This window comes from Pongo pygmaeus, chromosome 10, assembly GCF_028885625.2.
Source record: "Pongo pygmaeus isolate AG05252 chromosome 10, NHGRI_mPonPyg2-v2.0_pri, whole genome shotgun sequence".
NCBI classification, from domain to species: Eukaryota; Metazoa; Chordata; class Mammalia; order Primates; family Hominidae; genus Pongo; species Pongo pygmaeus.
This window is the reverse complement of record NC_072383.2, coordinates 98,446,202-98,473,328: the sequence shown is the minus strand read 5'-3', so window position 1 is coordinate 98,473,328 and position 27,127 is coordinate 98,446,202. Positions and strand designations below refer to the sequence as shown.

Here is a 27,127-nt window from a genome sequence, read left to right as displayed (position 1 = left end):
CCCACGAAAACGAAGAGAATCTCAGGGCCGAAGCCCCGCCTCAGCCGGCCCGGCCCCTCCCCGCCAGCCCGCCGCCCAACTCGGGCCGCACCAGGGGCCGCACCTGCCCGCGCGCACACGCCCCCCGCGCGCCAGGCCTCGCCGCCGCCGCCGCCCTCGGCACGCGCCCGCTGCGGCTCGCCCGCACCGCCCTGCCTCGGCGCGGGCCACGGCGCACGAGCCGCCGCCGCCGCCGCGCTCCTCCCCGCCGCGGACGCCGCCCCCGCGTAACCGCCGAGGAAGCTGAGGCGAGCCCGGGTCGGGCGCGAGGGCGCGCGGGCCGCTGCTGCCACCGCGGGTGTTCCCTGCGCTCCCGCTCCGGCGAGGACTCTCTCTGCCGCCTCCTCATCCGACCTTAGTCCTCACCACCCTCCTCCCGCTCCTCAAAAGCACCCCCTAGTCCCCACCCCCTCACGCCCCACCCGCGGGAACGAGGCCTCGGGAATTCAGGGGAGTGGCTGTGGGGGCGCGTCGCGGCTCCCAGCTCGGCCAGCCCCTCTTTCAAGACATGGTCTGATCCCCATTGTAAAAGCTGCGCCCCGAAGAGGAGAGAGTGGTGCTCCCTGCTTGGGGCTGCAGGGAGCTCTCCGTGCTGAAGCTCTTGCATTATTTTAGGGTGGGGCGAGGAGGGCCCTGGATTTTGGGGAGTGGGGGTGGGTGGGGAGGAGGACCCAAGGGGGGCAAGGACTCTGTGGGGGAGTCGGTGAGAGACTATGGGGAAGGACCAGGAGCTGCTGGAAGCTGCTCGCACTGGAAATGTGGCTCTGGTGGAGAAACTCCTGTCTGGCAGGAAAGGAGGGATCCTGGGCAGTGGATCCGGACCCCTGCCCCTGTCTAATCTGCTAAGGTAAGGACGGGCACCAGCTCCGGGGTTGGCACACCTCATTATGCATTGTGATGGATAGACGTCCTCCTCCTCACGGTTATTGCACCTGGTGGCTGCCAGCGATTCATTCTTAAATTAGGTAGGAAAACAGACTGCGTGTATGGAGAGGAGGTATGAGCCTCCCAGTCAGATTGATGCCTTAGATTCTTTGAGTAATTTTAAAATAGCCTTCCATCAATGCGTCAGTAAGCTACTTTTCCTCTGAGCCCCGGTGCAGAACTTGTACATGTACTAGTGTTGCTTGAAGAAAATCGACGTTCCGCCCGCTTTCCATCAACGTTTATTATATATTTGCAGCTTTGACCCAGGCTTTTTTGTCTAGTTAAATGAAATTGGCAGAGAATCTCTTGCGTGCATGCAATTACCCTGCAAAAGCTACAGCCTTTGGTGGCTCCTACCTTCTCTTGCAGAAGGCGTTTGCTGTGCCGTGGGTTATGATCCCGCAAAATGAAGTGAGTGAACCGTCTTTCTGGTGAGATGTCTTCAGTACAGGGTGTGTATAAAACTTGATGAGGCAGGTTAGGCAGCCCCAGCAATACTTTCAGTTACCTGGACATAGCTGAGTGAAACTTGGTTATTATAGCTCAGGATGAAGGATGCCAGGTCGGTATTGGGATAGTGTGTATGGAGTACAGTAGAGGCCTTTTAACGTGAACATGTTGTAGGTGAGACTGGTATTGCTTGGAGAATCTTTCTAAGATGACATTTTAAAAAAAATGTCAAGGTCTTCATTCAGCAGTACCTTGGAAATAGCGGGGTTGATTTGCATACTTGAGAAACTATTAAAAGTTGTATTGATGGACAAATGAAATCAACTGGGAGGGAGGAAGCCTGGAGAGTATTCACTAGATACAATTCAAGGGAAGCTCTTTAGTTTCTAAAATCGTGGCTATCCAATTTGTCTTGGATATTTTTGGAGTCATCAATTGTCATTCATATCTTCGCCTTAAAACATCTCTTGGATAACCCAACTATAGTTGTAAAAATTTTAAAAAGCCCAAGTAATTTCCCTGGTTTTTTAAAAACTGTTCCATGCTACCCTTGACAAGTGCTTAATAGAAACTTTTGGGTGATGACATTGCGTTCTTTACACAAGTTCTCATAGGTTGTGGTGGTCAGACAGTGCAATTAATTATAGGACTAGCTAAAAGGGAAAATGGAAAGTTTCTATTACAGTGAAATAAATTGAGTTGAAAAATAGTTGATGGGATTTTAAAAAGCCCCATATGTTATTCTATATACTCGTTGACAGTGACATTTTATTGGAATGATAGTTCATGTCAGAAGAATGAATATTTATGGGACATTTTTTCAATAGGTCATAGAGATGACTTGTGTGTACTCCCTTGTTAAATAATCTTCCCTTTCAAACACAGGTAGACAATGTGTGCATATTTCAGATTGCAGCTCTAATAATTGCCTGTAGTCACATGTAGTTTATATGAAGGCAGTTTATCTCTTTACAGTTTTAAGTTACAGGTAAAATAACAATGTTTGTCTGTGGATCTATCAGTTATAAAAATGATTATGTCTAGAAACTGGTATGCTGAAAGGGTTTTCTCAAAATAAACAATTTCTTTGGGAAAACGTGAGGAATTCTTTGAGAACAGTGAGAACTTCACTTAATTTTATTGTGATAAATCATATTTTAAAAACACTCTTTGTGACAAAACTCAAAAGCAAACATCCTTTAAATACCCCTTTCTCAGCTGTGATTTTTTTTTTTTTTAAAGAATAGATGTCAAGTTTTAGGGATAAAACACCAAGTATTTCATGTTAGTGAACACTAAAGTATCAAAATAGTGACCCACAGTATATATCTTGAGTGAGAGGTTTTCTCTTTTGCTGGTGTTGTCAAAGGTAGCAGTAGTAGCTCTACAACAAAGATTGCACATAGAAAACAAAAGTAAACAACACGTGTTTATTAGAGTACTTCGAACCAAGTTGTAAAAATCACAAACAAAACCAATAACCTTTAAACTTGCTTTTATACACCTTATACTGAATAAACAGTGTCTGAAGAAAATGAGAGTTGAAATTGTATTCTTTGGGCGACCATTTGCATAAAATGACATTCCTAAGAAGGCACATTATATTTAGTTGTCACTTTATTTCAAAAATGATTGTCATCAGAAATTTATTGGCAGCATAATGGAAAATGTGTCCCCCTGTCAAACATAATGACACTTTGAAATTTCTTAATGTTTTAGAAGGAACTGTAGAATATGTTTGGCACTTTTTCTCCGCTTGCTTTATTACCTGGGTTGTGTAATAATGGTGCCAAACCCTATGCTAAGTGCTTACATGTGTCATCTCATTCAATTCTTGTGTCAGCCTTAGGAGGTCCATTCTCATTTCACAGATGAAGGAATAAAAAGATAAGATTAAGGACTTGCCCATGGTCACTTAATTAATAATGGCGAAGATTTGAAAATCTGTGATTCAGATTTGTTTTACCACATTTTAAGTCTCATTCATTGAATCTGTTTTATTCACAAAAGTTTAAAGGTATGTGGCCAATTTAGACAGTCCAGTCTGAACATTTTTTGCTATGAAGAATAATTTGAAATTCCTTAAATTTTGGTATTTTTTTCTAATTAAAAAAACTCACAACTGCCCTTTGAGGGTTCACTAGACAAGAACTTTTCTGAAGATGCTTCTGATTACTTGTTATCTACTGATAATAAGAAATTATCCTTTCAACACTTACTATATAATGGGGAGTCAGGTATGCTTTTGGGTGGCACTGCAATTTTCAGCAAATGTAAGAATGCCATTGAATAAATTAAAAAACCTCTCTAAGCCTCACTATTCTATCAGAGTGGAAATAGTAATAATAGTACCTATCATATAAGATTGTTATTAGGATTAAATGAAGTATAAAGTAATGAATGCAAAACATTTAGCATATAGGTGTTCATCGTTAGTGTTAATATTTTTCATGCACCTCTAAAGCACTTAACTCTATTCTTTAAGGCCTTAATGACTAAAGATTTGCTTCATATTGGACTGGGAGTAAATTTCCCATAACAATCATAGAATCTTCAAATAGGGAGGGACCTTTCTTCCAACTTCTCACCTAGTGCAGAAATTTTCTCTGTAACATTTCTTACCTGTTAGTTATTCCAGCCCTGTTAAACCTTCCAGTGACTAGATTCATTCTATTTTTGACAGCTGTAATTATTTTAAAATTTTTCTTTTCATTGAGCTAAAATCCACTTCCCTGTGACTTTCGGCAATTGGTAGTAGATTGGCTGTATGGGTCAGTATAAAGTAGTCTAATTCATCTGCCAGGATAGTTCTTTGGGTGCATGTATTTTTGTTTTCTTATAAATCTTTATTTTGCATGAAAGAGCTATCATCTCTATTAACCTTTTATATGGCAAGACAGCATAGATGTTAAGAACTTAGTTTTCATACTTTTCACTACTCTCTCTTTCCTTCTTTACATATTCTCAAATTTTGCAATGACCCTCTTAAAATATGGTGACTAGAAATTAACAAAATGCAGTAGATGTCCCTTGACCAGAGTAGAACATTATGGCTGAATAAAAAAACCAAGGACAGCAGGTTACAAGAAGCATTTATAGTATGATCTTATTTTTGCAAGAAAAAATAAGTTTGAACACTTATAATGTGCTTAAGAAGTCTGGAATGATAAGATGCCAAAATGAAGATAGTATTCATCTTTGAGTGGTGGAATTGTGGGTGGGCTTTATTTTCAGTGTTCTGTAATGAATATGTATTATGTAATTAAAATAAAATAGCAGCTATTAAAACATGATACAGTGAAATTATTATCTCTTTATTATTGATCTAAGACCTACCTACAGGTCAAGATTTTCTGGGCCATGTAATGGTGTTGGCTCATGTTGAACATATAGTCAATTAAAATTTCCTGGTATTTTTTTTTTCAATGTGAAGCCAGGTCCCCTTTCTGGTACTTTTAAAAGTGTTGATTGAGCTTAAATTATTCCTGTTCCATTTTATCTGATTTGTTTTAGGTTGTGTTTGTAATTTCTCTAGATCTTTTTGACTCTTTTTTTTCTTCTTTCTGACTCTTGAGTCTGTCTTTTAGCATATTAACTTCTCTCCTCTGTATCATCCAGAGATTTAATAAGCATGTTTTCTATAACCTAAATTCAACACACTGTGCTATATCCCCAAAGCACCTCTCTTCAACTTAGTATAAATTTAAAAGTAGCAGTCTTTACTCATGGTATTTCTACCAGGATTGAAGCCACGTAATAGACAATCAGCTATTTCTCTCCATTGTTCCTGTGAGAATATTGTGAGGTATTTTATCTACTGCCTTTCTGAATTCACACTGTATTTAAGTGTATGGCATTCCTTTGATCTATCCTTTAAATTCCATCAAAATCAGTCTACTTTATTATGGCTTGTTTCTGGCAGTGAGCCATTGGTAATTCCTAGTATTGGCGAAAATTCCTTCTACTCTCTTGCGTCTAATACTTCTGGGTCTGGATATGCATACTTATTTAAAGCAGCTTACTGTCCCTTATGGTCTCGTTTGGACCTTCAGTAATCTCCTGAAATTATTTGTTTATCCCTTCTGATTTGAAAATGGTTCTCAATAGGGAAAATAGAAGCAAAATAAAAGTTGGGAAGAATTAGATTCTTGGCATTGTTAGATATCATAGGAAATTATCTTGTGGTTTAAAACTACCCACAGTTTTCCTTTTACTCTGCCAGAACTGAAGGTTAAATTAGTGAACTATTACACCTCTTTTCTCTTTTTCAAACTTAGCTAAAAAAGACATTAGCATTTTTCCTGGACAAGTATATATTTCTTTTTTTGTGTTTGCTTGCAGTTATACCTCTTACTACCCCCTTTCATCCTTAAAGAAATCTGAGCTCATCAGAGCACTAAAATTGAGTTGCCTCCCTCCTTTTCTTCCTCCACATTTTATGTGAAATTTCAGTTTATTTAACATATCTTTTATGAGACAGCTGCAAAATCTTAAAAAAAAACCTCTCTTCCTTTGGCACAACTACCTTTTATTCTAAACAAAACTAATTTCCATTTAAAATGTATATTTAATTAATTTTTTGCTGAGTATAGGATAGAGAATTATTTGTATTTTAATACAGTGATAAAACTTTATTAATGCCTCAATTTATTTGATTTTCTTAATGCCTCGAAGAGGCAAGCTGAGTTTTATATAAGGTGTATTTAGTAAATTCTTGTCAGAAATAAATAATACAGTTCTTAAGATCCCCATGTGAAAAAGTAGATCAATAAGAAGTGGAGCAAAACAATCTTCTGGTCACCAAAAACATAAAAACCAGAGAGCTTATAATTTTTCAGATTTAGGATTCAGCTCATGTCATTTTGGTGATGAATACAAGGAGATAACAGACATCTAGGAAGTACTGTAATTTTCACGACTATTTGGGCAATTGTGGTTATTGGGACTCTGATATAAGAAACTCACTTTCAGGGAAACTGCATTGGTTAAATGGAATAAATCACAAATAGAGCAGTTAAGCTCCATGAAAATGTTATATCTATAAAAATAGTCAAGTTGCAAGTGGGTTATCTATTTTAGATAGTAATGATGTTTGAAGTGGTGATTGCACCATTATGTTCAGGGAGCTGTATCTGCCAGAGTGAACAGTGCCAGCTGCATGATGGGGAGTAAGGAGGAAGGAGGGTGAATTTTGGTATTGACCTCTTTCTCCACTGAGCAGGGTTTTCAGCTCCCTTTTCAAAACACTGAGGGTGATGTGTAGCAGTGAACTAGGGCAGCCAGCCAGTGACTACTACTCAACCTGTCCATCCATTGCACAGTTTCTTATGTGACTCGATTTCTTACAGATGACAAAGGCTGATCAGCAAGTCTTCACTGACATTAAGGCAGAAGCATATAATATTTGTTAGTGCCTCTACTGACTGTAGCAACTTAACCTTTCAGGTGACAGTAAACAATTTGATTAGTTCAGTTATATACTGAAATAATTTTGAGGTAATTTTGGAAAATTCTATCAGAAGCCTATGATAGAACATTATTCCTGAGTATTTCACTAGAAATGGAAGCTGACTATAATGCCAGACAAAGGTTAGAAAAGACTAATTTCAACCTATGGAACCTGAAGATATTGAACACTTAATGCATTTTAGAGTGTCTTTAGTTTCCGTTTTGGACATATTGCAGAATGATGTTAGTTAATTAAAATACAGTGAGTTTTTATTACTCATCATATGTTGATATGGGAGAATATTTTGTATTTGAAAAAGGAATTTACAAAGAAGACTCTTCTATCTTCCAGTTCTTTCTCATGCATGTGAGGACATGGTTATGTAAGCCATACAGGCAGGCAGAGGCACAATGCCAGTTGAAAACTCATTGAATTTTCTTGTGTAATACAGATCTAGAAACTTTTCTTAAGAGTCTACTTTTTTTCTTTGGTGTCAGTAGGATATTAAATACATTTTACATTTGTGTTAAATCTGGATGAGGCTTTTAATTGATTTTTGAAGATGGATAAAAAAATATGACCAAAGGAGAAATTTTGTTTTCCACAGTGCTATGATTTGAGTGTTGTCTCCAAAACTCATATTGAAATTTATTTGTCATTGTGACAGTATGAAGAGGTGGGATCTGTCTGGATGTGGTGGCTCACACCTGTAATCGCACGCTTTGGGAGGCTGAGGCAGGAGTATCACTTGAGGCCAGGGGTTCAAGAATAGCCTAGACAACATAGTGAGACCCTGTCTCTATAAAAAAACAAAACAAAATAGCCAGGTGTGGCATTGCACGTCTGTGGCCCCAACTACTTGAGAGGCTGGGTGGGGAGGATTGCTTGAGCCCAGGAGTTTGAGGCTGCAGTGAGCAATGATCATGCCCCTGAACTCCAGCCTAGGTGATAGAGTGAGACCCTACTCAAAATAAAAACAAAACAAACAGGTGAGATCTTTTAGAGGTGATTAGGCCATGAGGGCTCTGCATGTATGAATGGATTAATGCCGTTATTGTGGGAGTGGGTTAGGTGTCATGGGAGGCTTCTCACAAAATTATGAGTTCAGCCCAATTTCCTCTTTCCATTGCCCATGCTTGCTTGCCCTTCTGCCTTCTGCCATGGGATGATGCAATAGGAAGGTCCTCACCAAATGCTGAGCAAATGCTAGTACCATGCTCTTTTACTTCCCAGCATCCAGAAATGTGAATCACAAAAACATACATTGTTTGTAAATTACCCAGTCTCAGGTACTCTCTTATAGGAACACAAAATAGACTAAGACACTCTGTTTCTTCTACTGCACTGTCCAGAGTGTTCATCTCTGAATCTGCTTCTTATGAATCATGCTTTCTTATTAAATGACATGTCTTCATGGATCTAGTTGTGAAATGGAACTTTGATTAAGCTGTGCAGTAGAGTTATTTGGATTCTGTTGTGTTATGAGAGTAGCTTTATTTGAAGTGGTTAATTACTTCTAGTTAACTGAACTGAAACAAACTGCTTAGACTTGTTACCATTCTTTGATCAAATTGGATCAAATCTTGATTGATGGATGTGAGCATAAACAGCCAACCTCCTTTCCTGTTTCTATTTCCCACACCACATTCCCTTTAACCCTCCTCAATCATATCTCAGAAAAAAAGTGTTTTTTTCTAATTATTACAAGTTCACCCTGGCTCCAGTTTTTGTGCCAGCTGGCATCATCTCTAGATTCCAGCCTATCTCAATATTTAAAAAAAATTTTCAACAGATTTTAGATACAGGAAGTATGTATGTAGATTAGTTACATGGAAATATTTCATGACACTGAGGTTTGGAGTATGGATCCCGTCACCTAGGTAGTGAGCATAGTACCTAATAGGCTGTTTTTTAACCTACCCCCCTTCCACCCTCTAGTAGTCCACTGTGTCTATTGTTCCCTTATTTATGTCCATATATGCTTTATATTTAGCTCCCACTTATAAGTGAGAACATGTGGTATTTGGTCTTCTGTTCCTGTGTTAATTTTCTTAGGATTATGGACTCCAGCTCCATCCATGTTGCTGCAGAGGACATGGATTCATTCTTTTTTATGGCTACATAGTATTCCATGGTGTATATATACCACATTTTCTTGTCCAGTCTACCATTGATTGGCATCTAGATTGATTCCATGTCCTTGCTACTGTGCATAGCATAGCAATGAACATGAATGCATGTGTCTTTTTGGTAGAATGATTTATTTTCTTTTGGGTATATACACAGCAATGGGATTGCTGGGTCGAATGGTAGCAATTTTAAGTTCTTTGAGAAATCTCTGTACTACTTTCCACACTGACAGACAACCTACAGAATGGGAGAAGATATTTGCAATCTGTGTATCTGACAAAGGCCTAATATCCAGAAGCTATAGGGAACTTAATTAAGTCAACAAGCAAAAAACAAGTAACTCTATTAAAAACTGAGTAAAGTACATGAACAGACATTTCTCAAAAGAAGACATAAAAGTGGCCAACAAACATATAAAAAATGCTCAGCATCACTAGTTATCAGAGAAATGCAAATCAAAACCACAGTGAGATAGCATCTCACACTAGTCAGAATGGCTGTTATTTATAAGTCAAAAGACAATAGATGCTGGTGAGGCTGCAGAGGAAAGGGAATGCTTATACCTCAGTGTTAATTTATCCTCTAACCTCATGGACCCAGTGCCTTTTCTTTCCTTTCTTTACCACCAAAAAGTGTTTGTGGGACCCAACAGTTAATTCATAGTGAAGTTGTAATTGATTGGTAAAGCTTTTAGAAAGAAGCAGCTCTTTTCGTATTTTCATTTAAAGAGGCAACAAAACATTAGGGCAAAATAATAAAGCCATCGACCTCTTCTGGCAGAACAAATGGAGTGGATTTTGCCAGGCTCGTAAGAGAATGTTGGATACAGGTGGTAATTCTTCCCTTTTTTTTTGGAGACAAGTTCTCACTCTGTCACCCAGGCTGGGGTGTTGTGGTGCAATCACAGCTTACTGCAGCCTCATTGCCCCCCAGGGTCAAGTGATCCTCATGCCTCAGACCCCAAGTAGCTGGGACTACCAGCACGTGCCACCATGCCCAGCAAATTTTTTGATTTTTTTAATAAGGACAGAGCCTCACTGTTCCTCAAACTCCTGCCATACATAGTGATTCTTCTGAGGAATCTGTGCAAAGTAAATTGAAAACCTTCTGGAAAGGATTCACCATGCTAGACACCATTAAGAACATTTGTGGGCCAGGCACAGTGGCTCATGCCCGTAATCCCAGCTCTTTGGGAGGCCAAGGTAGGAGGATCACTTGAACCCAGAAGTTCAAGACCAACTTGGGCAACATAGAGAAACCCTGTCTGTTGGGGTCTGTTGTTGAGGGCTCAAGTGATCCTCCTGCCTTGCTGTTCTTGAACTCCTGGGTTGGTCTCGAACTCCTGGGATCAAGCCATCCTCCTGACTTGGCCTCCTAAAGTTCTGGGATTATAGGTGTGAATCACCATACCTGGCTAATTCTTCCTTCTTAAAGGCCGAAGGGGAAGGGATTTGACTGGAGACATGAGAAATGAGAGAGTATATGGCTGGTGATAGAAAAGTATTTTCTTTTTGCTACTCATTTAGTCTCTAGAATTTTTTATTGGATTATATAAACCCATTTTAGATATAAACATGTATTATTTGCCTATATCAGAAGTTATTACTTGGATGTACAGGCATAGCTCAGACATATTGTGGATTTGTTTTCAGACCACTGCAATAAAGTGAGTCATACAAAATTTTTGGTTTTCCAGTGCATATAAAAGTTATGTTTACACTATACTGTACGCTGTTAAGTGTGTAACAGCCTTATGTCTAACAAAACAATGTACGTAATTAAAAAATATTTCATTGCTAAAAATGCTAATGATGATTTGAGACTTCAGCAAGTTGTAATCCTTTTGCTGGTAGAAGGTCTTGTCTCAATGTTGTTGGCTGGTGACTGATTAGAATGGTGGTTGCTGAAGACTGGGATGGCTGTGGCAATTTCTTAAATGAGACAATAATGAAGTTCCACGTTAGTTGACTGTTCCTTTCACAAAAGATGTTTCCGTAGCATGGGATGCTGTTTGATAGCATTTTACCCATGGTAGACCTTTCAAAATTGGAGTTACTGGAGTCACTCCTCTCAAGCCTTGCTGCTGCTTTATTTATGTCATGTTATAAATCCTTTGTTGATGTTTCAGCAGTGTTCACAGTGTCTTCACCAGGAGTCGATTCCACTCGTGAAACCACTTTCTTTGCTCATCCATAAGAAGCAACTCCTCATCTGTTCAAATTTTATCATGAGATTGTTGTCAGTCAGTCCAATTTTCAGGCTTCACTTCTATTTCACTTGCTATTTCTACCACATCTGCAGTTCCTTCCTCCGCTGAAATCATGAATCCCTCAAAATCAGTCGTAAGAGTTAGAATCAACTTCTTCCAAAACTCCTGTTAATGTTGGTCTCCTCCCATGAACCACAGATATTTTATTTATTTATTTGTGATAGGGTCTCACTCTGTCACCCAGGCCTGGAGTGCAGTGGCATGATCACTGTGCTCACTGCAGCCTTGACCGCCCAGACTCAGTGATTCTTTGCTTTCAGCCTCCTGTGTAGCTGGGACCACAGGCATGTGCTACCAAGCCTGGATAATTTTAAAATTTTTTGTAGAGACGGGGTTTCCCTGTGTTGCCCAGACTGGTCTTGAACTCCTGGGCTCAAGTGATCCTCCCACCTTGGCCTCCCAAAGTGTTGGGATTACAGGCATAAGCCACTGTACCTGGCCCACAAATGTTCTTTGTGGTTCTATAGATACCACTAGGTATGGCAGCTATAACCTTACAAAATGTATTTCTTGAATAAGAAGACTTGAAAGCCAAAATTACTCCTCAATCTCTGGGATACAGAATGGATGTTGTGTTAGCAGGCATGGAAACAACATTAGTCTCTTGTACATCTCCATCAGAGCTCTTGTGTGACTAGGTGCACTGCCACTGAGCCGTAATATTTTGAAAGGAATCTTTTTTTCTGTGAGTGGTAGGTCTCAACAATGGGCTTAAAATATTCAGTAAACCATGCTACAAACAGATGTGCTGTCATCCAGGCTTTGTTGTGCCACTTGTAGAGCACAGGCACAGTAGATTTAGCATCATTTTTAAGGGCCCTAAGGACTTTTGGAATGGTAAATAAGCATTGGTTTCAAGTTAAAGTCACCAGCTACATTAACCCGTAACAAGAGAGCCTGTCCTTTGAAGCTTTGAAGCCAGGCAGTGACTTCTCTTTAGCTATGAAAGTCCTAGTTGGCATCTTCTTCCAATAGAAGGCTGTTTCATCTACACTAAAATTTTGTTGTTTAGTGTAGTCACCTTTATCATTTATCTTAGCTAGATCTTCTGGATAACTTGCTGCAGCTTCTGCATCAGCATTTAACTACTTCACCTTGCCATTTTATGTTATGGAGATGGCTTTTTTCCTTAAGCCCCCTGAACCTCTGCTACCTTCAGATTTTTCTTCTGCAGCTTCCCCAGCTCCGTCAGCTCTGATGGAATTGAAGAGAGTTAGGGCCTTGCTCTGGATTAGGCCTTGCCTTAAGGGAATGTTGTGTGGCCTGTTATGGTCTTCTATCCAGACCCCTCAAACTTTCTCCATATCAGCAATAAGGCTCTTTGGCTTTCTTATCATTCATGTGTTCACTGGAGTAGCACTTTTCATTTCCTTCATGAACTTTTCCTTTGCATTTGCAGCTTGGCTAACTGTTAGGCATAAGAGGCCTAGCTTTCAGTCTGTCTTGACTTTTAACATGCTTTCCTCACTAAGTTTATTCATTTCTAGCTTTTCGTTTAAAGTGAGAAACGTGTGACTCTTCCTTTCACTTGAACACTTATAGGTCAGTGAAGGGTTATTCATTGGCCTAATTTTAATATTGTTGTATCTGAGGGAATAGGGAGGCCCGAGGAGAGGGAGAGAGATGGAATGGCCAGTTGGTGGAGTGATGAGAACACACACAGCATTATTCAGTTCACAGATAATCATAACAGATATAATGAAACAGTTTGAAATATTGTGAGAATTACCAAAATGTGACACAGAGACATGAACTGAGCACATTGGCCTAATTGGAAAAATGGACTTGTTAGACACATGGTTCCTATAAATCTTCAATTTTTAAAAAAGTACAGTATCTATGAAGTGTGCACTAAAACAAAGTATTTCTGTACACATTTATTATATCACAGGTGACAGAGATATGGAACAAAGTTGTATCACGGCTTTAATGCCTAATGTGGCTTGAGATTCAAATGTTAAAAAATGTATTTTATTTTTCTTTTTAAAAAAATTGTGTTGCAAGTTGGCTTCAGCATCCAGGTTATTCCTAAAACTTACGTTTTACGGTACAGGGGAAGCATTTGAAGTTCTGCTACCTGGATCTCAATTAGTATTCTTCCACATTGATTTTTCTTTTTTTTTTTTGGCCTGAATTACTGTTAGTCACTTTAGGTTCTTGTTTGGTACCTCTAGTTAGTAATCTGCATTTGAAATGTTTTATGTATTACACAAATATACTAAATATAGTATCTAGTGTTTTGAATATACTAAAAAACTGCTCTATTTACTTACAGAATTATCTCTGTTTTATATAGATATTTTACTGCTAGTGTGGAGATGGCAGTGAGTGGGAGTGTGTTTGGGGGAAGCAGCAAGAATTCTGCAGGGACGTTCTTTGGCTGGGTAAACTCCAGCAATGGAGGAGCCCAGAGCAGAGTTATTCCTGTTAACCTGCTTTGGCTATTGACCAGAGTGGTCTGTCATCCTGAAGGTTGATAGAAACTTTGAAGACATAAGCAGAGAACGTGAAGAATTACAAACAATGGTCAAACTATTTCTTAAAAACTTTTCATGGGTTTGTTTTATGCTACGCGTGTGTGTATATATATATGTATATATATGTATATGTGTATATATATATGTATATATATGTATATATGTGTGTATATATATGTGTGTGTATATATATATATATATATATTAGACAAAGCTCATTAATCATTGAGCCAAGTATTATCCAACTAACCAGCAGGGCACTCAGGATTTTTTAGAGAACTGATAACTAAGAACAGTGATAAAAAAAAAAAGGTCATTACTTATTTTAACAGGTATTTGCTGAATACTTTGTGGATTCTAAAACTGAATGAGATCATCTCTACCTACCCCATGTACTTGCAGAATAATGGGATAGATCTATCAGCAAAAAGGTAAAATACAGGGTGATATATGGAGCAATGGAAATACCAAACAATGCTGTAGGAATACTAGGAGCAAGAAGGAGGCACCCAGAATTTGACTTGGAGGAGTATTCAGGGGAAACTGCAGAGAGGAGGTAGTGCTTGAATCTTGTGGGATGAATAGGAATTTTCCAGACAAGTTGGAGAAAGGGCATTTCAGGCAGAAGGAACAGTATATTCAATAATAGTGTGTGAAAATGTAGAATATAGCTTGGGGTATTATAAGTAGCTTGATATAGAGCATGGACAAGAGCTAAGTCTGGAGATAGAAGGACCCTGTGTGTTGCCCTAAGGAGTTTGAGCCTAATCCCGAAGGCCATGAGGATCCAATATGGTTTTTTTTTTTTTCAATTTTAATGTGTTAGTGATTCATTTATAATAATAGTATGACTATTTAAAAATTTGAGTAAAAGATCAAAAATTACCTTTAATCTTATTGCTAAAAACAACTTTTTCCTTAAGCATGTTTAATGCAGTTATCAGATAAAGCATACAAGTTTGGATCCTGAATTTTTCACTTAAGGGTATATCATACACTTTTTCAATGTTATTTCAAAGTCTTCATAGTTATTTTTAATGGCATCATCGTATTCCATCTACTGCATACTTTTCATAGATGTCCTCCATCAGAAGCACCTATGGTTGTTTGTTAAATGTGTTGTTTCCTGATCCCACCCCAGGATTTCTGAGTATTCTAAGAATTTCTGGGGTGGGGGGAGGGGGGAGGGATAGCATTAGGAGATATACCTAATGCTAAATGGCGAGTTAATGGGTGCAGCACACCAGCATGGCACATGTATACATATGTAACTAACCTGCACATTGTGCACATGTACCCTAAAACTTAAAGTATAATAATAAAAAATAAATAAATAAATAAATAAAAAGAATTTCTAAGTGTAAGGCCTGGAAATATGCATTTTACAACCCCCTAGAACATTCTTATGTGCACTAAAATTTGAGAACTGCTAATCTGGTGTATATACTGTTGTTACTTAATATTTTCTTAATGATAGATACTTGGATGATTTTTGACTTTATTATTATTATAAGTAATGTTGTATACATCACGTAGGCCACTTTTTTTACGTAAAATTATATTCTTCAATCTTTACAAGTCTTGCAATGTCTTCCCCATTTTTGTTTATGGGTGAAAAGGTTAGAAAAATTGAATAACTTGCCCAGAGTTACAAAGTTAGTAGTTTTATAATCAGCACTCATGCAGATTCAAGAAGCAAATTCAGGTATTTCTGATCCCAGATATCTTTCAGTTGTGCTGTATTGCTTCCTAGTGCCATAGGGATCAATGCATATCCTATGTTAAAATATGAATATACCAATATATTTCCAACATGTAAATGGAAAGTACATTTTCTACAAAATTATATAGTAATATATTTCAGTTCCTACATAGTTCTCAATTATTTTTGTGTGCTTATCAGTTTTATATTATTGGCAGTATTTTGCTTTAAATTTGTTTCTTGATAGCACATGAACAGTAAACTGAACTGAGTGGTAAAGTAAATCACCTAAAGACATTTCAAAAATATGCCCTTGTCAGTTATTTTCACTATATACAGTGTTAGTCCAGGTGTGTTGGCTCACACCTGTAATCCCAGCACTTTGGGAGGCTGAGGTGGGAGGATTGCTTGAGCTGAGGAGTTCAAGACCAGGCTGGGCAACATAATAAGACCCTGTTTCTACAGAAAATAAAAAAAAATAAAAATAGCTGGGTGTGACAGTGCATACCTATAGTCCTAGCTACTCAGGGGGATGAGGTAGAAGCATTGCTTGAGCCCAGGAGTTCAACAGTGAGCTATGATCATGCCACTGTATTCCAGCCTGTGCAAAAAGAAAAAATCTGAACCAACACAACCCCCACAAAAACCCAGTGTGGAATTTTTTACCCCCAAATTTTTAGGTGCTTGATATTGTCTAACTTCTGTTGTCTTCAAAGGTATTTTAATAACTTGTCCATCCCATGTTTCCAGATGGGCAAGTGTGTCAGTTCTTGTGTTGCTATAAAGAAATACCTGAGGCTGTGGATAATTTATAAAGAAAAGAGGCTTAATTGACTCAGGGTTCTGCAGACTGTACTGGAAGGATGGTGCGGCATCTGCTTCAGGTGAGGCCTCAGGAAGCTTCCAGTCATGGCAGAAGGCAAAGGGGAGCCGGTGTATAAAATGGCGAGACCGGGAGCAAGAGAGAGAGCGGGGAGGTGCCACACACTTTTAAACAACCAGATTTCGTGTAAATTCGGAGAACTCACTCATCACCAAGGGGATGCTGTTAAGCTGTTCATGAGGGATCCACTCGCATGATCCAAGCACCTCCCACCAGACCCCACCTCCAACACTGGGAACCACATTTCAGTATGAGATTTGGAGGGGACAAACATCTAAACCATGTACGTGAGATTTATTTGTCCTCATTCCTTTGACACAAAGAAGGAAAGTACAGTGTTCACCACAGCCTTTATTTATTTATTTATTTATTTATTGAGACAGAGGCTCGCTCTTTTGCCCAGGCTGGAGTGCAGTGGCATGATCTTGGCTCACTGCAAGCTCCGCCTCCCAGGTTCATGCCATTCTCCTGCCTCAGTCTCCTCAGTAGCTGGGACTACAGGTGCCCGCCACCAGGCCCAGCTAATTTTTTTTGTATTTTTAGTAGAGACAGGGTTTCACCGTGTTAGCCAGGATGGTATCGATTTCCTGACCTCGTGATCCGTCCGTCTTGGCCTCCCAAAGTGCTGGGATTACAGGCGTCAGCCACCACTCCCAGCCCGCAGCCCTCATTTATGATCCATCTCTTTCAGGCCAATAAATCTGAGCCTGTTGTTTTTAACTGAGCTCATTATTAATTCAGGGACTTTTGTACTTTTGTCAACTCTAGTGTTAGGCTGTGTAGAAAAACTGGGGAACCAGGCAGTTTGTCCTTAGACCTTTCTCACCCCGTCTTCCTGTGCCCTTATGTCCCTTTGCTTAGTCTTTCTTCCTTTCATGGTTCTAAGGCATTCTTTGGTTTCTTCTACCCAAAACTCAGAAGTCTCATAATTTAGTTTTATCCTGTACCAATAAGAAGCTTTCCTATGTGGCATTTTATTCCCTTATACCATAGATCTCCATTTTTCTTTTTTCTTTTTCTTTTTCTTTTTTTTTGGGACAGAGTTTCGCCCTTGTCACCCAGGCTGGAGTGCAGTGGTGTGATCTCGGCTCACTGCAACCTCCGCCTCCTGGGTTCAAGAGATTCTCCTGCCTCAGCCTCCAGAGTAGCTGGGACTACAGGCACCCACCACCATGCCCAGCTAATTTTTGTATTTTTAGTAGAGACGGCGTTTCACCATGTTGGCCAAGATGTTCTCGATCTCCTGACCTTGTGATCCGCCCGCCTCAGCCTCCCAAAAGTGCTGGGATTACAGGCGTGAGCCACTGCGCCCGGTTCTATTTTTCAGAATAGTAAATTACATAGTGAAAGAAGAAGCAGAATGTAATGGAGTGACTTGTACTTGTAATCCCTGTGACTTGGGAGGCTGAGGTGGGAGGATTGCTTGAGCCCAGGAGTTTGAGGCTGCTGTGAACTATGATTACACCACTGCACTCCAGCCTGGGTAACAGAGCAAGACCCAATCTCTAAGAAAAAAAAAAAGAAAACTGTAATGGAAAAATTCTGAGTCTTGAGTTTGAATGCAGACTCTGCCATTGAAAGGACATTTGGCGCTATGCAGGTGATTTAACTTCTTTGGGCTTCAGTTTCCTTATTTATAAAGTGGAGGTGATAACATCTATCTTGTAGAGTTGGAATGGTTAAAGATAATTTATATAAAATATCTATCACAGTGCCTGTTACACAGGAGGAAATAAAATGCTTATTTTTATTACTAAGCATTAATATCTATGCAATAAATAATTTAGATATTCAATAAATTATTCATAATCATAAATCATAATTATATATTTCATGAGTATCTTTTATGGAATGGGGAACTCTGCAATATTTGCATTATAATAAGTCATTTGTTTATCTACACTGTCTTAACCTAAATCTTTAATGGTGTAACTATAGGCACCAAGACAGGCCATAGGGAGTGATACTACTTGGCCAATCTTCCTCTGATCCCAGAGGCAGAGGACTGTTTTTTTCCTCTTGCTTTTAGGAGTGGTACTGGTCACCAAAGATTTAGTATTTGTTTTTTATCTTGTACATTCCTCACAAAGATAATTTGAACAGAAAAAAATTGTGTTCCACGGAAGTTGTATGTGCTGTGCTGTAATCCATGAGATTAATGGGTTCCTAGTAAGCCTGTCATTACTATTTTCTCCTTTTTAAAAGCATTAAAATATTTTGAGACATATTTTTATGGTGTGCAAATATTTTGAGGTGTACACCATGCATTTAGTATAGTGATGGTGCTTTGGAGGCTGGAAAATAGACTCTTCTCTCTTGGCCCTTACAAAAATCATTTACATGAGATAATAGCTAACTATACAGTAGTATCTAATTTTACTAGGGCACAAAAACTCACAAATTTAGCTTTTTCTTTTGAGCAGTCTAGTGTCAGCATTTGGCTCTCATCTCCCATTATACATCAGATCTAAATCTGACCATGAGTCAGGTTCAGGTAATTCTTTAATGCTTGGAGGTAGAACTACATACTGTCAGATATTTTTATTTTTAAAATTAAAATTTATTTTGAAATAATCACATATTATGGAAAATCTGGAAGTATAGTTTAAATAACCCTTTTTTTTAAAGGGACAACCATTTGTAAGTAAGTTGTCAACCTAATCACCCCAGAATACTTTAGTTTGTATTTCCTACAGACCAGGACATTCTTCGACATAACCACAATACAGTCACTAAAATCAGAAAATGAACTTTGTCACATTACAACCATTTATTTCTCAGATCCCATTCAAGTTTTGCCAACTGTCCCAATAATGTCTTTATTGGGATCCAGTTCAAAATCAGGTACTGCATTTAGTTGTCATACCTCCTTAATCTTCTTGAGTGTGAATAATTTCTCAGTCTTTCTTTGACTTTTGTGATCTTGACACAAAGACAATAAGCCAGTTATTTTATAAGGTGTCCCTCACTTTGGGTTTACCTGCTGTTTTCTTATTATTACATTCAGGTTATGCACTTTTTTTGTTGTTGATGTTTGGTTGTTTTTGGAGATGCAGTCTCACTTTGTTGCCCAGACTGGAGTGCAGTGGCGCAATTTTGGCTCACTGCAACCTCTGCCTCCCGGGTTCATGCGATTCTTGTGCCTCAGCCTCCTGAGTAGCTGGGACTACAAATATGCGCCTAATTTTTGTATTTTTAGTAGAGATGGGATTTTGCCATGTTGACCAGGCTGGTCTCAAACTCCTGACCTCAAGTGATCTGCCCTCCTCGGCCTCCCAAAGTGCTGGGATTACGGGCGTGAGCCACCGTGCCTGGCCCAGGTTGTGCACCTTTGGTGGGAATGCCACAGAGGGATGCTCTGTTCTTTTCATTGTATCCTATCAGGTGGCATGGGATTTGATCTGTCCCACTGCTGATAATATTCATTTTAATCACTTGCTTATGATGGTGGTTGTCAAACTTCTATATATATAATTACCTTTTTCCCCCTTTAATAACTATTTTGTGTGGAGGTACATTTATGCAGATATCCCATTCCTCATCAAACTTTCTTTTATTCATTTATTTATATCAGTGTGGACTTATGGTTTGCTATTTTATTGCCTAGGTTATAATGCATTGCTGTCATTATTAATTTGATGCTTAAATTATCTCAGACTTAGTAGGATCCCTTTTAGGCTGACTTTTTTTTTGAGCCATTCCTTGAGCATTTCCTTGCTTTTGGCATCATAAAATGTTCCAGGACTCATCTTTTCCTGCCTTAGCCCTGGAATCAACCTTTTCTCCGAGTGGCCTGGTTCCTTTTATTGGAAAGTGGGCCATTAGAAGCTAAGATTTGGGTATTTGTTATGCTCATGGCTTTTGGAGTGTCATATCTCCCAGATCCTCTCAGCCAGGGAGTGAATATATTCACATCACTGTGTACACATATTTACATCTCTATAGTTATTAAAAATATGAGTTTATTGTAACTTCCTTCATCCTTCTCTAGTCTGGCTTCTGTTATCTTTGTATATATGCTTATTTGATAAGTCATCTTATATGCTATCAATCTCCTCTCCACTATCATCCCCTCCCTTCTGTTAATGTCCTCCTTTTCCCTCTTAGGCTCTGTCACCCCACACTAGGCTGTTCTTCTGCAGAGACACCTCTTCACCCTTTTCAGATCTGACTCTCTGTGCTGGTCTGAACCTACAGGAGAATAATCTTTTCATCCTGCTTGGGCTCTAATCCCCCTGCACTAGGTCACCCTTGCATGTGGATACCCTCTCATTCTGTTTGGATACTGACATCCCATGCTGGGGTGTTCCCCTCTGCCATCACCACATGGGCACCCTCTTCACCCTGCATGGGTTCTAACCCTCTCATATCATGCTAGAGGGGATGCTGTCTCACTTAGGCTATGGTACCCCACACTAGGCCTCCCCCAATATGGACACACCTCCTACCATTCCACTGTGCCTTCCATCTTTCCTCTGACGTGTACGCCTACCTTTCTGTGTGTTACTTAATAGCGTAGGAACTGAATTTTTCGGGAAGAGAAGGGAAATGAGAAGGAAGGAAAAGAGGAATAGGGAGTGGAAGAGAAAGTGGAGGAGGAGAGTAACATAATGCTCTTCTTTTTATCTACGGTGATGATAATCGTAATATCTCTTGCAAAGTCAGCATTGGCTGTACCTTGTATTGGAAGAAAATTGGGCAATTAATAATTTTAGGTAACATCAGATTATGACCAAAGCATGAGCACTGTGTGGCAGTTCTCCTGGATACTGTTTCTCCTTGCACTTTGGAGGAGAGATGATGATAATTTGATAGGCTGGTCAGCACTTTGCTTTCTTTAATGGGCTTTTATTTCATGTATATTGTTGTGGACATGTAGTAGTAGGCCTCCAGAATGAGAGACGGAAAATCTTTATATATTTTTTTGCTGTTTAACTGAAGGTCTTTATCATAATTGTCAGCAAAGTGCATTCTCAAGAATTTTAGTAAGATGATGATAATGCCGAAAAAGAGTTATAAAAGAACTGAGATATTAACTGTCATTCACTGAAGAAGTTGAGTTTGCAGAATTTGATAGAGATAAGGATTTCAGCAAGTAGGTTTTTCTTGTTATATGATATTCCCACTATGATTTTTAAAATGTCATAAAATATGTCTGGAAATTGACACAAGTATATTTTAAAATATGACACATCTGCACAGGTCTTATAAAAATGATTACTGCTTCAAATGAACCAGGACAGTAAGTAATTCATACTGGGGATTTCCCAAGCTTTAAGTTATTATCAGAAAACTATAATTCCTAGAAATAAATCTAAGTGAAGAAACGTCTAGGAAGCTCTTTAGTAAACATTTGCTATAGCCAAAAAAATACTATCACTATTTGCAAAGAAATGGGAAAAATAGTTGGAAGTATTGCAGAAATAATTCATTGCAGTTACATTCCGTACTTTAAAAGATCATTCAGCTTTGCATGCCACATTTAAGAAAAAATAAACAGCAGGCACTATTACCAGTTCCTGCTCTCCTTCCCTAGGTTTGGGAAAACAAACTCAATGGAAAGATGATCTGAATTTTAGTTTTACTGCCTTAAGAAGAGAACTCTTGACAAATGGGATCTAATTAAACTAAAGAGCTTCTGCACAATGAAAGAAACTATCGTCGGAGTGAACAGGCAGCCTACAGAATGGGAGAAAATTTTTGCGATCTACGCATCTGACAAAGGTCTAATAGCCAGAATTTACAAGGAACTTATACAAATTTACAAGAAAAAACCCCATCAGAAAGTGGGCAAAGGATTACATTTATTGATTTGTGTATATTGAACCAGCCTTGCATCCCAGGGATGAAGCCCACTTGATCATGGTGGATGAGCTTTTTGATGTGCTGCTGGATTTGGTTTGCCAGTATTTTATTGAGGATTTTTGCATCAATGTTCATCAAGGATATTGGTCTAAAATTCTCTTTTTTGGTTGTGTCTCTGCCCGGCTTTGGTATCAGGATGATGCTGGCCTCATAAAATGAGTTAGGGAGGAGTCCGTCTTTTTCTATTGATTGGAATAGTTTCAGAAGGAATGGTACCAGTTCCTCCTTGTACCTCTGGTAGAATTCAGCTGTGAATCCATCTGGTCCTGGACTCTTTTTGGTTGGTAAGCTATTGATTATTGCCACAATTTCAGCTCCTATTATTGGTCTATTCAGAGATTCAACTTCTTCCTGGTTTAGTCTTGGGAGAGTGGTGTATGTGTCGAGGAATTTATCCATTTCTTCTAGATTTTCTAGTTTATTTGCGTAGAGGTGTTTGTAGTATTCTCTGATGGTAGTTTGTATTTCTGTGGGATCGGTGGTGATATCCCCTTTATCATTTTTTATTGCGTCTATTTGATTCTTCTCTCTTTTCTTCTTTATTAGTCTTGCTAGCAGTCTATCAATTTTGTTGATCCTTTCAAAAAACCAGCTCCTGGATTCATTAATTTTTTGAAGGGTTTTTTGTGTCTCTATTTCCTTCAGTTCTGCTCTGATCTTAGTTATTTCTTGCCTTCTGCTAGCTTTTGAATGTGTTTGCTCTTGCTTTTCTAGTTCTTTTAATTGTGATGTTAGGGTGTCAATTTTGGATCTTTCCTGCTTTCTCTTGTGGGCATTTAGTGCTAGAAATTTACCTCTACACGCTGCTTTGAATGCGTCCCACAGATTCTGGTATGTTGTGTCTTTGTTCTCGTTGGTTTCAAAGAACATCTTTATTTCTGCCTTCATTTCGTTATGTACCCAGTAGTCATTCAGGAGTAGGTTGTTCAGTTTCCATGTAGTTGAGTGGTTTTGAGTGAGATTCTTAATCCTGAGTTCTAGCTTGATTGCACTGTGATCTGAGAGATAGTTTGTTATAATTTCTGTTCTTTTACATTTGCTGAGGAGAGCTTTACTTCCAAGTATGTGGTCAATTTTGGAATAGGTGTGGTGTGATGCTGAAAAAAATGTATATTCTGTTGATTTGGGGTGGAGAGTTCTGTAGGTGTCTATTAGGTCCACTTGGTGCAGAGCTGAGTTCAATTCCTGGGTATCCTCGTTGACTTTCTGTCTCGTTGATCTGTCTAATGTTGACAGTGGGGTGTTAAAGTCTCCCATGAAAAAATGCTCACCATCATTGCCCGTCAGAGAAATGCAAATCAAAACCACAATGAGATACCATCTCACACCAGTTAGAATGGCAATCATTAAAAAGTCAGGAAACAACAGGTGCTGGAGAGGATGTGGAGAAATAGGAACACTTTTACACTGTTGGTGGGACTGTAAACTAGTTCAACCCTTGTGGAAGTCAGTGTGGTGATTCCTCAGGGCTCTGGAACTAGAAATTGCATTTGACCCAGCCATCCCATTACTGGGTATATACCCAAAGGACTATAAATCATGCTGCTATAAAGACACATGCACACGTATGTTTATTGCAGCATTATTCACAATAGCAAAGACTTGGAACCAATCCAAATGTCCAACAATGATAGACTGGATTAAGAAAATGTGGCACATATACATCATGGAATACTATGCAGCCATAAAAAATGATGAGTTCATGTCCTTTGTAAGGACATGGATGAAATTGGAAATCATCATTCTCTGTAAACTATGGCAAGAACAAAAAACCAAACACCGCATATTCTCACTCATAGGTGGGAATTGAACAATGAGAACACATGGACACAGGAAGGGGAACATCACACTCTGGGGACTGTTGTGGGGTAGGGGGAGGGGGGAGGGATAGCACTGGGAGATATACCTAATGCTAGATGATGAGTTAGTGGGTGCAGCGCACCAGCATGGCACATGTATACATATGTAACTAACCTGCACATTGCGCACATGTACCCTAAAACCTAAAGTATAATAAATAAATAAATAAATAAATAAATAAATAAATAAATAAAAGAAAGTGAGCAAAGGATATGAACAGACGCTTCTCAAAAGAAGACATTTATGTGGCCAAGAAACGTGTAAGAAAGCTCAACATCACTGATCATTAGAGAAATGCAAATCAAAACCACAATGAAATACGATCTCATGCCAGTCAGAATGGTGATTATTAAAAAGTCAAGAGACAATAGATGCTGGCAAGACTGTGGAGAAATAGGAAGCTTTTACACTGTTGGGGGGCGTATAAATTAGTTAAATCATTGTTGAAGACAGTATGGTGATTCCTCAAGGATCTAGAACCAGAAATACCTATTGACCCAGCAATACCATTACTGGGTATATACGCAAAGGAATATGAATCATTCTATAAAGGCACATGCACACGTATGTTGTTGCAGCACTATTTACAATCTCAAAGTCATGGAACCAACCCAAATGCCCATCAGTGATAGACTGGATAAAGAAAATGTGGTACATATGCACCATGGAATACTATACAGCCATAGAATAAAAAGGAATGAGATCATGTCCTTTGCGGGACATGGATGAAGCTGGAAGCCATCATCCTCAGCAAACTAATACAGGAACAGAAAACCAAACACTGCATGTTCTCACTTATAAGTGGGAGTTGAACAATGAGAACACATGGACACAGGGAGGGGAACAACACACACCAGGGCCTGATGTGGGTGGGAGGGTGAGGGAAGAGAACTTAGAGGACGGGTCAATAGGTGCAGCAAACCACCATGGCACATGTATACCTATGTAACAAACCTGCACGTTCTGCACACATATCCTGGAACTTAAAGTAAAATAAAAAAAAAAATAACTAAACCAGCCTGGATTTAAAAAATGTCATACTTAATACACAAGAAAACATCTAGGGATCTAAAGAGATCATGATTTCTACTCTTTTCTTAACATCTTGTTTTCTTATCAATACCTCTGATAACGTAGGACCTTTTCACAGTATTTCAAAGTATTTGTATCGTGGCTTTCTATTTTTATGGTGTCCTTGGGTGTCCATAGAAATGCTTCTTAAACTTTGTATTTCGTGACATTCATCAGCAGAACAAGGGAACATGCAGAGTACCTATCCTATTTGTTCCTGGATTACCTTTAAAAATCCCTCCAAAACTCTTGACTCCTGGGATGGATAGATACCTATTTTCTCAGCAATCTAATCTATAGTATTATCATCATCTCTCTGATGAAAGGAGTTGCAGAAAAGGGTACAAGATCCATGTTTAATATATCCTTCCTTGGAGGTCTTGCTTGCTTTTTCTTTAGAGGGGAATGGGAATTTATGACTATAGAAGTCTCTCATAGAATCAAGGAAATGTTGAACTGCCAGGCCTTGAAAAGACCAGGAATCAAGGCAGTGAGGATGAGGGGAAGGCAGGGAGATAGGATCTTGTAGCATAAACTAGGGGCTGCTGAGTCTCCTTGAGCCTCACCTCATGGCTGGGGAAGAAAGTGGAAAAAATCTCAGAAAAGAGGCATGTGGAAAAATGTTTATTACCTCAGCGATTTTGTGAACTTTTTAAGAGAATACACTCAAACCAGAAGTCTTTCTTCACCTTACCTTTCCCAGTTCCTTTCTGTTTAAATTCTCTTACTTCATTTGTTTTGTTTTGTTTTGTCTTGTTTTGTTTTGTTTTTTTTGAGAAGGAGTCTCACTCTGCTGCCCAGGCTGGAGTGCAGTGGCATAATCTGGGCTCACTGCAACCTTTGCCTCCTGGGTTCAAATGATTCTCCTGCCTCAGCCTCCCGAGTAGCTGAGACTACAGGCGCCTGTCACCACGCCTGGCTAATTTTTGGTATTTTTAGTAGAGATGGAGTTTCACCATGTTGGCCGGGCTGGTCTTGAATTCTTGACCTCAGATGATCCGTCCGCCTTGGCCTCTCGAAGTGCTGGGATTACAGGTGTGAGCCATCATGCCCAGCCCCTCACTTCTTTAAAGAACCAAAATACTGTGTGATGCAGTTGGACACCTTATCCAAAGTGACAGTGGTGTTAATAGCAATGCCGTAACTGTCCGGGAGTTTCCAATAGTAAAGTCACTCAAAATGAATGCCTACCCTTCCTTTTCCCTGGTTATTGGCTATAAATGTTTTCCAGACTCTGCCATTATTACTATTTTTGATATGCATTTATTTTAGATTAGCGAGGAACCCATTTGGAAAACTTTCGCAGACCCTTAGTTGACTAAGGGCCAACACCTGAATTGAGGACATTAATCTAGAGTTGCAAGTTTCTACAGATTCAGACACAGTCCAGGGTTTTCTTATTTCCCCTCTAGTTAGCATTTCCAGACTCCCTGCTCTTTTCACTCTGATTTCCTTCCTTTATAGTTCAGCTGCTTTCCCTCCTCAACTCAGCTGTGTCAGCTTTGGCTGGTAAACCCCGTGGCCAGGAAACTAGAAAATGCTCTGTGACTAAAGAGAAAACAGAGGGTTAGGGAGCAGAAGGAAAGGAAGGTTAAGAGAAAGAGACATGATTTGGCTGTGGTTTTCTCAGAGTAATTTATGTGGCTAATTCAGTTAGATACCTATGAGGCCAGATTATCTGTCTTAGAAGTTTATAAGGAAACCTTACCTCGCATAGATGGTCACAGCCCAGAAGAAAAGGGTAAAGCTTATCTATAGGGATTTAAGCGTTGCCACCTTTGGCTTTTAGAGCTTTTTATATAGATGAACTTGTGCTTTTAATCTACGTCTTTGAAACATTATTTCTAAACATACAGAAATATGAATCTTAAAATAATTCTCTATATTCTGCATTTATATAGCACACATTTTGCTCACATTATAAATCTCCTGTTCTTTTTGCAAATAAAGTGCTCATTTTGGCTGTTTTCCAGATATGACAGTTGGTGGACATGCTTCAGTAGAG

General features: G+C 39.2%; 1 protein-coding gene across 6 annotated transcripts in view; it reads left to right on the top strand.

The window, feature by feature from the left end:
• Nucleotides 1-268: 268 nt before the first annotated feature.
• ANKS1B (ankyrin repeat and sterile alpha motif domain containing 1B) overlaps nucleotides 269-27,127 on the top strand; it is a 1,280,047-nt gene continuing 1,253,188 nt past the window's right edge. For all 6 annotated transcript variants that reach the window (XM_054442265.2, XM_054442272.2, XM_054442264.1 and 3 more), the window contains exon 1: nucleotides 269-886. In XM_054442265.2, coding sequence (XP_054298240.1) covers nucleotides 753-886 — 134 coding nt within the window. In that variant the 5' untranslated portion in view covers nucleotides 269-752. The remainder of the gene's footprint in view (nucleotides 887-27,127) is intronic.